The sequence below is a fragment of the Oncorhynchus mykiss genome, chromosome 30 (genome assembly GCF_057628025.1).
Source record: "Oncorhynchus mykiss isolate SJ-2025 chromosome 30, ASM5762802v1, whole genome shotgun sequence".
Taxonomy (NCBI): domain Eukaryota; kingdom Metazoa; phylum Chordata; class Actinopteri; order Salmoniformes; family Salmonidae; genus Oncorhynchus; species Oncorhynchus mykiss.
Window position 1 is genome coordinate 23627592 of NC_143051.1, and position 13589 is coordinate 23641180.

General features: G+C 51.5%; 1 protein-coding gene across 10 annotated transcripts in view; it reads left to right on the forward strand.

The window, feature by feature from the left end:
- The window catches only part of LOC110488131 (PHD finger protein 14), a 125037-nt gene that overhangs the window by 31736 nt on the left and 79712 nt on the right, over positions 1-13589 (forward strand). For 5 of the 10 annotated variants that reach the window (XM_036971653.2, XM_090227846.1, XM_090227849.1 and 2 more), the window contains exons 14-16: positions 144-250; positions 358-489; positions 9209-9371. In XM_036971653.2, the coding sequence (XP_036827548.1) occupies positions 144-250; positions 358-489; positions 9209-9371 (402 nt within the window). The remainder of the gene's footprint in view (positions 1-143; positions 251-357; positions 490-9208; positions 9372-13589) is intronic. The other 5 variants (XM_090227848.1, XM_090227850.1, XM_090227847.1 and 2 more) reach the window with 1 other exon arrangement.

A 13589-nucleotide genomic window follows, 5' to 3' on the forward strand; every position in this document is an offset into this window, starting at 1 on the left:
CACCCCCCCCTTCCTCTCCCCTCTTTCTCTGTCCTCTCTCTCCCTCCTCTCTGTGGACACCTTTGCCCTGTCTGTCCTTCACTGCTTCTCTCTGAGGTCTCTAGTACACCTACAGTTGTCTTATGTGTGTCTCTCTGTGACAGAAACTGAACTCCCCGCCGGTCCTGAAAGCCCCTAAAGAGAGGAAGCCCAGCAAGAAGGAGGGAGGAGTTCCTGGGAAGTCCTCCAACCTACCAGCTGTCCTCTACAGGTAAACAAACAAACATTCAAACAGGCATTACATACAAGCACAAGGCCTTATATGCTGATGTATGTATGTATGTATGTGTATGTATGCGTGTGTGTGTTCCTGTTTAGCTGTGGGATCTGTAAGAAGAACCAAGACCAGCATCTCCTGCTGATGTGTGACACTTGCAAGCTCTACTACCACCTGGGCTGTCTGGAGCCTCCGCTGACACGCATGCCCAAGAAGACCAAGAACAGCTACTGGTGAGAGAGGCAGGGAGACAGACGCACAGACACAGACGGGCAGACGCACAGACACAGACGGGCAGACGCGCAGACACAGACGGGCAGACGCACAGACGGGCAGACACACAGACGGGCAGACGCACAGACACAGACGGGCAGACGCACAGACACAGACGGGCAGACGCACAGACACAGACGGGCAGACGCACAGACACAGACGGGCAGACGCACAGACACAGACGGGCAGACACAGACGCGCGCACGCAGGCGGACAGACAGACGCGCACACGCAGGCGGACAGACAGACGCGCACACGCAGGCGGACAGACAGACGCGCACACGCAGGCGGACAGACAGACGCGCACACGCAGGCGGACAGACAGACGCGCACACGCAGGCGGACAGACAGACGCGCACACGCAGGCGGACAGACAGACGCGCACACGCAGGCGGACAGACAGACGCGCACACGCAGGCGGACAGACAGACGCGCACACGCAGGCGGACAGACAGACGCGCACACGCAGGCGGACAGACAGACGCGCACACGCAGGCGGACAGACAGACGCGCACACGCAGGCGGACAGACAGACGCGCACACGCAGGCGGACAGACAGACGCGCACACGCAGGCGGACAGACAGACGCGCACACGCAGGCGGACAGACAGACGCGTACACGCAGGCGCGCAGACGCACACGCAGACAGACTCAGACGGACAGACAGGCGGATGGACAGACGCAGGCGGACAGACGCACGCACAGGCGGACAGACGCAGGCGGACAGACGCAGAGAGATGCAGGCGGACAGACCCACGCGCAGGCGGACAGACGCAGGCGGACAGACGGACAGTCGCACGCGCAGGCGGACAGATGCAGGCGGACAGACGCGCCCGCAGGCGGACACAGGCGGATGGAAAGACGAGCGGAAGGACGGAAAGACGGGCAGACGCGGAAAGAAAGGCGGACGGACAAACACGGACGGACAGAGTGGACGGGCGCACGCGGAAATGGGCAGACGCGGAAAGAAAGGCGGACGGACGGACGGACAGAGTGGACGGGCGCACGCGGAAAGAGGCAGACGCGGATGGATGCGCATGCAGACAGACGCACGTGCAGGCAGACGGACAGACGGAAGCGGGCGGACGCAAGTGGCTGTGCGGACAGACAGACGCGGGTGGACGGACGGAAAGACGGGCAGACGCGGAAAGGCGGGCGGACGCGGAAAGACGGACGGACGCACGAAAAGACAGGCGGACCCAGGTGGATGGGCAGACGCGGGTGGACAGAAAGACACGGGGGGACGGATGGACGGACATACGGGCAGACGTGGAAAGACTGGCTGACAGGCAGACGGACAGATGGACAGACACGGACGGAGCGGACGGACGGACAGATAGAGCGGGCGGACGGACGGAAAGAAGGGAAGACGAGGACGGACAGAAAGACAGGCAGACGGGCGGAAAGACAGGCAGACGGGCGGAAAGACAGGCAGGCAGACGGACGGAAAGACGGGGACGGAAAGACGGGCAGATGTGGACAGACTGAAAGACGAGCGGACGCGGAAAGACGGGCGGACGGAAAGACGGGGACGGAAAGACGGGCAGATGTGGACAGACTGAAAGACGAGCGGACGCGGAAAGACGGGCGGACGGAAAGACGGGCGGATGCAGGAAGACGGGCAGGCGATTCGGACAGGAAGAAGGGTGGACGCGGGCGGACGCGGACGGACGGAAAGACGGGCGGACGCGGACGGACGGAAAGACGGGCGGACGCGGACGGACGGAAAGACGGCGGACGCGGACGGACGGAAAGACGGGCGGACACGGACGGACGGAAAGACGGGCGGACGCTGACGGGCGGAAAGACAGGCGGACGGGCGGAAAGACAGGCGGACGGGCGGAAAGACAGGCGGACGGGCGGAAAGACAGGCGGGCGGGCGGAAAGACAGGCGGGCGGGCGGAAAGACAGGCGGGCGGGCGGAAAGACAGGCGGGCGGGCGGAAAGACAGGCGGGCGGACGGAAAGACAGGCGGGCGGACGGAAAGACAGGCGGGCGGACGGAAAGACAGGCGGGCGGACGGAAAGACAGGCAGGCGGACGGAAAGACGGGCGGGCGGAAAGACGGAAAGACGGGCGGACGGAAAGACGGGCAGACGGAAAGACAGGCGGACGGAAAGACAGGCGGGCGGGCGGACGGAAAAACAGGCGGGCGGGCAGACAGGCGGACGGAAAGACAGGCGGGCGGACGGACGGGCGGACGGAAAGACAGGCGGACGGGCGGGCGGACGGAAAGACAGGCGGTCGGGCGGACGGAAAGACAGGCGGGCGGGCGGACGGAAAGACAGGCGGGCGGGCGGACGGAAAGACAGGCGGGCGGGCGGACGGAAAGACAGGACGGGCGGACAGAAAGTTTGGCAGATGCGGACGGACGGAAAGACGAGCGGACGGACGGAAAGACGAGCGGACGGCCGGAAAGACGAGCGGATGCGGAAAGACGGGCGGACGCGGAAAGACGGGCGGGCGGACGCGGAAAGACGGGCGGACGGACGGAAAGACGGGCGGACGGACGGAAAGACGGGCGGACGGACGGAAAGACGGGCGGACGGACGGAAAGACGGGCGGACGGACGGAAAGACGGGCGGACGGACGGAAAGACGGGCGGACGGAAGGAAAGACGGACAGAAAGACGGGCGGACGGACGGACGGAAAGGACGGGCGGATGGACGGAAAGGACGGGCGGACGGAAAGATGGGCAGATGCGGACGGACGGAAAGACGGGCGGACGGACGGAAAGACGGGCGGACGGACGGAAAGACGGGCGGGCGGACGGACGGAAAGACGGGCGGGCGGACGGACGGAAAGACGGACGGACGGAAAGACGGGCGGGCGGACGGACGGAAAGACGGGCGGACGGGCGGACGGACGGAAAGACGGACGGAAAGACGGAAAGACGGGCGGGCGGACGGAAAGACGGGCGGACGGACGGAAAGACGGGCGGACGGACGGAAAGACGGGCGGACGCGGACGGACAGGAAGACGGGCGGACGGAAAGACGGACGGACGGAAAGGACGGGCGGACAGAAAGACGGGCGGGCGGAAAGATGGGCAGATGCGACGGACGGAAAGACGGGCGGACGCGGGCGGACGGAAAGACGGGCGGACGGGCGGATGGAAAGACGGGCGAACTCGGACGGAAAGGACGGGCGGACTGAAAGGACGGGCGGAAAGATGGAAAGACGGGTGGACGCGGGCGGACGGAAAGACGGGCGGACGCGGGCGGACGGAAAGACGGACGGACGCGGACGGACGGGCGGACGGAAAGACGGGCGGACGGACGGAAAGGACGGCCAGACGGAAAGACGGGCGGACGGACGGAAAGACGGACGGACGGAAAGGACGGGCGAACGGAAAGATGGGCAGATGCGGACGGATGGAAAGACGGGTGGACGGAAAGATGGGCAGATGCGGACGGACGGAAAGACGGGCGGACGGACGGAAAGACGGGCGGACGGAAAGATGGGCAGATGCGGACGGACAGAAAGACGGGTGGACGGAAAGATGGGCAGACGGACGGAAAGATGGGCGGACAGACGGAAAGACGGGCGGACGCGGACGGGCGGAAAGACAGACAGATGCAGATAGACAGACAGACAGACAGACAGACAGACAGACAGACAGACAGACAGACAGACGCAGATAGATAGACAGACAGATAGACGCAGTTTGACAGACACAGAGACAGACAGACGCCCACAGACAGACGCCGATAGACAGACGCACACAGACAGACAAACACAGAAAGAGAGAGATGAGACAGATGGGAAAGAGAGAGATGAGACAGATGGGAAAGAGAGAGAGACAGATGCGAGAGAGAGAGAGACAGATGATCGAGATCGAGATAATAGAGAGAGATGAGAGAGAAATTGATGGGAAAGAAATAGAGGGAAGAAAGAAAAATAGATAAGATAGAAAGACAGATAGGGAAGAGAGAGAGAGGTGAGAAAGAAAGAATGAGAGAGAGAGATGGGAAAGAAAGAGCAGAGAGAGAGATGGGAAAGAAAGAGAGATGAGATGGGAAAGAAAGAGAGATGGGAAAGAAAGAAAGAGAGAGATGAGATGGGAAAGAAAGAGAGAGAGATGGGAAAGAAAGAGAGAGAGATGGGAAAGAAAGAGAGAGAGAGATGGGAAAGGCGGGCGGGCGGGCGGGCGGGAGGATGGACGGAAAGGCGGGCGGGCGGGCGGGCGGACGGACGGAAAGGCGGGCGGGCGGACGGACGGAAAGGCGGGCGGGCGGGCGGACGGAAATAGGGGGGACGCGGACGGACGGAAAGACGGGCTGACGCGGACGGACGGAAAGACGGGCTGACGCGGACGGACGGAAAGACGGGCGGACGGACGGAAAGGACGGGCGGACGGAAAGTTTGGCAGATGCGGACGGCCGGAAAGACGAGCGGACGGCCGGAAAGACGAGCGGATGCGGAAAGACGGGCGGACGCGGAAAGACGGGCGGGCGGACGCGGAAGGGCGGGCGGACGCGGAAAGACGGGCGGACGGACGGAAAGACGGGCGGACGGACGGAAAGACGGGCGGACGGACGGAAAGACGGACAGAAAGACGGGTGGACGGACGGACGGAAAGGACGGGCGGATGGACGGAAAGGACGGGCGGACGGAAAGATGGGCAGATGCGGACGGACGGAAAGACGGGCGGACGGACGGAAAGACGGGCGGGCGGACGGACGGAAAGACGGGCGGACGGACGGAAATACGGGTGGACGGACGGAAATACGGGCGGACGGACGGAAAGACGGGCGGACGGACGGAAAGACGGGTGGACACGGGCGGACGGAAAGACGGGCGGGCGGACGGAAAGACGGGCGGGCGGACGGAAAGACGGGCGGACGGACGGAAAGACGGGCGGACGGACGGAAAGACGGGCGGACGCGGACGGACAGGAAGACGGGCGGACGGAAAGACGGACGGACGGAAAGGACGGGCGGACAGAAAGACGGGCGGGCGGAAAGATGGGCAGATGCGACGGACGGAAAGACGGGTGGACGCGGGCGGACGGAAAGACGGGCGGATGGAAAGACGGGCGAACTCGGACGGAAAGGACGGGCGGACTGAAAGGACGGGCGGATGGAAAGACGGGCGGGCGGAAAGATGGAAAGACGGGTGGACGCGGGCGGACGGAAAGACGGGCGGACGCGGGCGGACGGAAAGACGGGCGGACGCGGACGGACGGAAAGACGGGCGGACGCGGACGGGCGGACGGACGGAAAGACTGGCGGACGGACGGAAAGGACGGGCAGACGGAAAGACGGGCGGACGGACGGAAAGACGGGCGGACGGACGGAAAGGACGGGCGGACGGAAAGATGGGCAGATGCGGACGGACGGAAAGACGGGTGGACGGAAAGATGGGCAGATGCGGACGGACGGAAAGACGGGCGGACGGACGGAAAGACGGGCGGACAGACGGAAAGACGGGCGGACGGAAAGATGGGCAGATGGGGACGGACAGAAAGACGGGTGGACGGAAAGATGGGCAGACGGACGGAAAGATGGGCGGACAGACGGAAAGACGGGCGGACGCGGACGGGCGGAAAGACAGACAGATGCAGACAGACAGACAGACAGACAGACAGACAGACAGACGCAGATAGATAGACAGACAGATAGACGCAGTTTGACAGACACAGAGACAGACAGACAGACGCCCACAGACAGACGCCGATAGACAGACGCACACAGACAGACAAACACAGAAAGAGAGAGATGAGACAGATGGGAAAGAGAGAGCTGAGACAGATGGGAAAGAGAGAGAGACAGATGCGAGAGAGAGAGAGACAGATGATCGAGAGCGAGATAATAGAGAGAGATGAGAGAGAAATTGATGGGAAAGAAATAGAGGGAAGAAAGAAAAATAGATAAGATAGAAAGACAGATAGGGAAGAGAGAGAGAGGTGAGAAAGAAAGAATGAGAGAGAGAGATGGGAAAGAAAGAGATGGGAAAGAAAGAGAGAGATGAGATGGGAAAGAAAGAGAGATGGGAAAGAAAGAGAGATTGGAAAGAAAGAAAGAGCAGAGAGAGAGATGGGAAAGAAAGAGAGATGAGATGGGAAAGAAAGAGAGATGGGAAAGAGAGATGGGAAAGAAAGAAAGAGAGAGATGAGATGGGAAAGAAAGAGAGACAGATGGGAAAGAAAGAGAGAGAGATGGGAAAGAAAGAAAGAGAGAGATGGGAAAGAAAGAGATGGGAAAGAGAGAGATGAGATGGGAAAGAAAGAGAGAGAGAGCGATGGGAAAGAGAGAGAGATGGGAAAGAAAGAGAGATGGGAAAGAAAGAGAGAGAGAGATGGGAAAGAAAGAGAGATGGGAAAAAAAGAGAGAGATGGGAAAGAAAGAAAGAGAGATGAGATGGGAAAGAAAGAGAGAGATGTGAAAGAAAGAGCAGAGAGAGATGGGAAAGAAAGAGCGAGAGAGAGAGATGGGAAAGTGGGAAAGAAAGAGGGAGAGATGGGAAAGAGCGAGAGAGAGAGAGAGATGGGAAAGAGCGAGAGAGAGAGATGGGAAAGTGGGAAAGAAAGAGGGAGATGGGAAAGAGAGAGAGAGAGATGGAAAGAAAAAGAGAGAGAGGGATGGGAGAGAGATTGGAAAGAGGAAGATGAAAGAGATGAGAGTGATAAGAGAGAGATGATGAGGGGGAGATGGGAAAGGAAGCGAGAGATTAGAAAGAGAGAGTTAAGAAAGAAAGAGCGAGGGACTGAGAGTGTGGTAGATGGGGAAGAAAGAGCGAAGTAGATGAGGAAGAAAGGGAGGGACTGGGGAGGTAGATTGGGAGTGAATGGTGAATGGGTGCCAGAGCACTCGATGGTACAAGAGTTTACAAAACCAAAAGTTGGACCAAGTGCTGTCCATAGTACACACAAATCGGTTATGACATTGTTATAACATTGTATAAAAACATGTTATTAAAGCAATAAGACATCAAACCCGGGGATTATTGTGTGATAGCTCATGACTAAGATAACTCATGTTCTTAGACCCGAGACGAAGCCAATGGCCGGGAACAGCCCGTAGTCAGGAGTTATCATACGATATACGCCGGGTTTGAGGGCCTTATTGCTTTTATAAAACAGTTGCCAACATATTTATACAAATATTAATAGAATGTTTTCATTAAAAACATTTTAACAGCGGGCTGGTCGTTAGTTATTTTCTTATGTTTTGACGCAGTTGTTAATTCTAATCATTCTATTCTTTGGACATTGCTATGCTAACCAAATCATTGGCATGTAGCTAGCTAGCAGAGATTCAATGATGATGAGAACCTCAATAAGTAATGATTTAATGAATATCCAATAGGCCGCACTGCGCTGGTTAATAAATGAATGGAATTCTTGAGTGTTCAGTTTCCATGGTGAATTAGTTGGCTTCATTCTTGGGCTACCTAGCCTACTGGCATGGGAGAGATAGCATTTGTAAAATGATACATTGTTGCACAGGTTGTAAAGGCAGACAGGTATCTGTTGCAAATATCAAATAGTAGCATGGAAAAATAGTGTGTAGACACTTTTTTGCCCAAGGGATATTTTGACTGAATTTCCTGCCTGGACTGCGGGACAGTTGAATTATGAGATTAACACGTCATATCATCCAATCAGCATCGAGGATCCAAACAAACCGTTTTATAATGACTTGGAGTAGAAGATACATTAGTGTCCACAATTGATTTATTTGTAATAAGTGTGACATTTCAGAATACTCAATGGCAGTAGATTTATCAGATGGAGAATGCAGAGATGGTGGAAATGTCCCACTTCACACAGAAGAGGTAGATGTCCTTATCTGGATAGATAAATAGATGAGCTCTTTTGTGTATCTGTCTCAATAGTTTCAGTAGTATTCCGTCTCTGTCACTTAGTGAGTTACTTCCACAGTTAGTCATCTCCCTTTTTACTTCCTATTCTAAGTTAAGGAGGATGGGGGATTTGTGCGTGTGCAATTGTGTGGGTCTGTACGTGGGTGTGCGCACATTTAAGATATGTGTGTTGTTTGTTTTTGTGGCACCTCAACCTGCACGTTGTCCATGCATGTGACTGGGAGTAAATCATTTAAACCATGAATTAGAGAGCACGGCTGCGTTCTGCTCCGGAGGGCAGAAATTACAAAGTGTTTGGATGGATATAATTTTGTGGAGCCGAGGCCAAGTCATAATTACCACGATCTACACCCCACAAAAGAGGCAGAAAGAAAGGTGCAGACAGGGCTTCTCAGTAGGAACTAGAAACACAGAGGATCCGATCCACAAGTTCGCTTTGCCTTAACCTATAATACTGATGTTATCTAATTTGTAAGACTGGCAGAAACGTATGTCACAGTCGTATGCTTTGCCTGGGTCAGCATAAACCCCTGTCCTCAAATCCAGGGGCAGACCTCCAGGCTCACATTTCAATACTTTGGGAAAACAACATCTTTTTTTTCGAACCAAGCAAATATTATTTTCATAGATTTCAACAAAGACAGACATTACAGACCAAAGCCTTAGTGTTTTGTTTGTTTTCTCCAACATAATCAGCAACATCTAGATCCTGTTTGTCAGACATTGATAGTAAGAGAGAATGGTATCTGAAACCGGTTTTCCATGCCTGCATAGAGGAGAGGACACTGTCTGGACCGTGAAAGATCATCCCTCTCTCTACCTCTGCCACTCTACTTCTACCTCCCTCTTCTCAGGCAATGTTCAGAGTGTGACCAGGCCAGTAGCGATGATGCTGACATCGCCATGGAGACGCTGCCCGACGGTACCAAGAGGTCTCGGAGACAGATTAAAGGACCAATCAAATTCATCCCTCAGGAGATGTCCCCGGAGCCCAAGAAACGAGATGTGAGGGGCACGGTGTGTATTAACACACTTTTTATTTATTATGTACAGTGCCTTCAGAAACTTGACTTTTCCCACGTGTTGCGTTACAAAGTGGGATTAAAATTGATTTTATTGTAATTTTCTGTCAGCATTATACACAAAAAACTGTCAAAGTGAAAGAAAAATTCAACATTTTAAATGTATTATTGGAATATAAAACACTGATATATGTGGATTGGATATGTATTCAACCCACTGAGTCAATACATGTTAGAATGACATTTGGCAGCGATTGCAGTTGTGAGTCTTATAGAGCTTTGCAAACCTGGACTGTACGACATTTGCCCATCATTCTTTTTCAAGTTCTTCAAGCTCTGTCAAGTTGGTTGTTGATCATTGCTAAACATCAATTTTCAAGTATTGCCATAGATTTTCAAGCTGATTCAAGTCAAAACTGTAATTAGGCCACTCAGGAACATTCAATGTCTTCTTGGTAAGTAACTTTAGTGTATATTTCGGGCTTGCATTTTAGGTTATTGTCCTGCTGTGGATTTGTCTCCCAGTGTCTGTTGGAAAGCAGACTGAACCAGGTTTTCCTCCAGGACTTTGCCTGGGCTTAGCTAGATTCTTTTTCTTTTCATCCTAAAATACTCCCTATTCCTTGCCGATTGCAAGCACACCCAAAACAAGGTACTTGGTGATTTGTTGTGTTGGATTTGCCTCAAACATAATGCTTTTTCAGGACAAAAAGTACATTTCTTTGCCACATATCTTGCAGTATAACTTTATTACCTTGGAATATTTTTATTCTGTACAGGCTTCCTTTTCAGTCTGTCATTTAGGTTAGTATTGTGGAGTAACTACAATGTTGAGCCATCCTCAGTTTTCTCCTATCACAGCCGTTTAAATCTGTAACTGGTTTAAAATCATCATTGGCTTCATGGTGAAATCCCTGAGCGGATTCCTTCCTCTCCGTCAACTGAGTTAGGAAGGACGCCTGTATCTTTGTAGTGATTGGATGTATTGTACAGATACACCATCCAAAGTGTAACTAATAACTTCACCATGTTCAAAGGGATATTCAAACATTTTTTACCCATCTACCAATAGGTGCCATTCTTTGCGAGGCATTGAATCTGTGTTTGAAATTCACTGCTCGACTTATGTATGTGTGAGGTACAGAGATGGGGTAGTCGTTCAAAAATGTTAAACACCATTATTCCACACACAGTTAGTCCATGCAAATGATCTGACTTGTTAAGCACATTTTTACTCCTTAAGGTAATTAGGCTTGCAATAACAAAAGGCTTGAATACTTATTGACTCAAGACATTTCAGCTTTTAATTTTTATTCATTTAGAAAAATCAACATTAGCATTGGCTCGCGAAACTACCTCTAACTTCCTTCATACTGCAAAATGGGTTTTGCAGGCCTCCACTTTGCTAGTTTTGGGGTCAATTGTGTTGATATTTCTGGGGTAGCCTTTTGAATTGTCCTGCCATCTACTGTATAATCCCGAATGTATCTCCCAGGTTTGGAGAAACAGACAGTAATCCGTCAACCTATACCGGGGGTTAAAGTACTCCATCATAGGTATGAGTCCAGCCTCGATGACGTTTGTAGTCTAGTCCTTCTTTGTCCCGTCTGACCCGTCACCAGATATACCAGGCCAGACTCACAGGACTAATGGCGGATCCAACCAGAGCAGTAGAAACAGAGTATATGTGAATAACTTGGCTCGACCCCGGGTCGTCAGTGTTCTACAAGACTTTGATTGCCCTCGAAACTAAAACCTAAAGCTAAAACTGAGCTACATATTCTGTACGTCCGACCCCAGTGACGTCTGTAATCCAGCCCCTCTCTGTCTGTCCCGTAACCAGGAGCTGAGCTTTCTTCTTTTTTTTCCCAGCCCAACAGATATGCCAGGCCAGAATAACAGATCCCAACAGATATACAAGGCCAGACTAACGGAGCCCAACAGATATACCAGGCCAGATTAACAGATCCCAACAGATATACCAGGCCAGATTAACAGAGCCCAACAGATATACCAGGCCAGATTAACAGATCCCAACAGATGTACAAAGCCAGACTAACAGAGCCCAACAGATATACCAGGCCAGATTAACAGATCCCAACAGATATACCAGGCCAGACTAACAGAGCCCAAAAGATATACCAGGCCAGAATAACAGAGCCCAACAGATATACCAGGCCAGATTAACAGATCCCAACAGATATACCAGGCCGGACTCACAGGACTAGGTCACGCTGCTGTACTAAACAGGATTGCTAGTAGACATGCCAGGAAACTAGAGGGGGTGGATCCAAACACATACTTCCTCTGGTGTTCAGTCCCAAACACCCCCGCTGGCTCGTTGGTTCAGGTCCGCCTGAACTTCTTCCAATCTACAGAGGATTGGGATGAGTGATTCATGTAAAATGAAGTTTGAATATTAACAAAGGGGGAAATCTAACATCTCCTTGTTGTTCTTGACGCTAGCAAGCAAGCAAGTGACAGAGCGGGGTTGTGTGTTTCTTAAAAAGGAAGACTACATATTTAAACAGATTGTGAAAACAATTCCATCTGTCGACTTTGGCTCCTCCTCCACCACTCAGCAGATGGAACACTTATCATTATAAATGCTAACTGCTAGATGGTAGAACCACTGCCAGTTGGCTCCTTCACTTCAGCCCTCCCTACCTCCATCTCGCCCTTCCTCGCTCTCTTCGAAGCCACTTCTCCTGCCTGCGGCGTTAGTGTGGGTGGGGCCCAGAGTATGAGTTTGTTTAACTATTTGCTCTCTATACTTGTTGACTCCATTAAGGTAATCTATGAAAGGCCAGGGAAAGATCAACACAAATCCAATGCAGAATTCAGTGCAATGCAGACTAACATAAAACGTTATTAAAATAAGATATAAGGTAAAATGTGCACACACACACGTACACACACAGCGTACCTACTCAGCATACCTAATCAGAGTCTCTGCTCAGGTGAGGAAATATTAACTGGGGGCAGTTTGTATGACTCTGAGCTAAATCAATCTTTTAATTAAGTACATCATTGCATCTTTAACAGCCATGAATCATTTCACAGCACCATGCAGGATTAGAGAAGTTAACGGAGCAGAAGACCCAGTGGTAACTAGATGTAGTAACTTAATTCTCATCATCATTCTCACTAGACTAATGGCATATGTTCATACAGGATGTTCCTGTGTAATCATGGAGGGGTGTTAGAGCAGGGCCATGCTTCATCACCACCCCATTACACACACTGTCACACAGAAGATTCTAGAAGAAGAAGCAATGATTACCAAACCTTTTGAAAATGCAGCATGGTTTTGGTCTGGAATGATTCGTTTTGGAGATATAGGCCTGAAAATGTGAGATATTGTCAGTAGATTATATTACAAGAAGCAAAGACCAAGCTTCCTTAAAAATGCTATATAGTGTGGGCCGGAACTGATGGTTCTGAGATGTAATGATTCAATGAGTGTTGAAAAGACAGAGTATATGGAAAATAAAAGTGTCCATAAAATGTATATAGGTTCAGAACTTTTGTGAAACAGCACAGTTAAAAATATATGACAAAATAGAAATGGTCTTCAGAGATGGAGGGGTTGAGGAAAGATGGGATAATAAAAAATTTAAAAAAATAATAACTTTGTAAAATACATTGTATATGTATCAGCTGGAAGTAGAAGCCTAACTGGTGTTGTCCATTAGTTTACTCCAATTAGGGAAGGGGTGGTAGGGTTAGGGGATAATAGTAAAGGAAAATATATTTACAGATTTGTGTGTGTAATATATATATATATATATATATATATATATATATATATATATATATATATATATATATATATATATATATATATATATATATATATATATATATATATATATATATATATATATATATATGTACTGCTCAAAAAAAATAAAGGGAACACTTAAACAATAAATTTCACATGCTGTTGTACAAATGGAATAGACAACAGGTGGGAATTCTAGGCAATTAGCAAGACACCCCCAGTAAAGGAGTGGTTCTGCAGGTGATAACCACAGACCACTTCTCAGTTCATATGCTTCCTGGCTGATGTTTTGGTCACTTTTGAATGCTGGCGGTGCTTTCACTCTAGTGGTAGCATGAGACGGAGTCTACAACTCACACAAGTGGCTCAGGTAGTGCAGCTCATCCAGGATGGCACATCAATGCGAGCTGTGGCAAGAAGGTTTGCTGT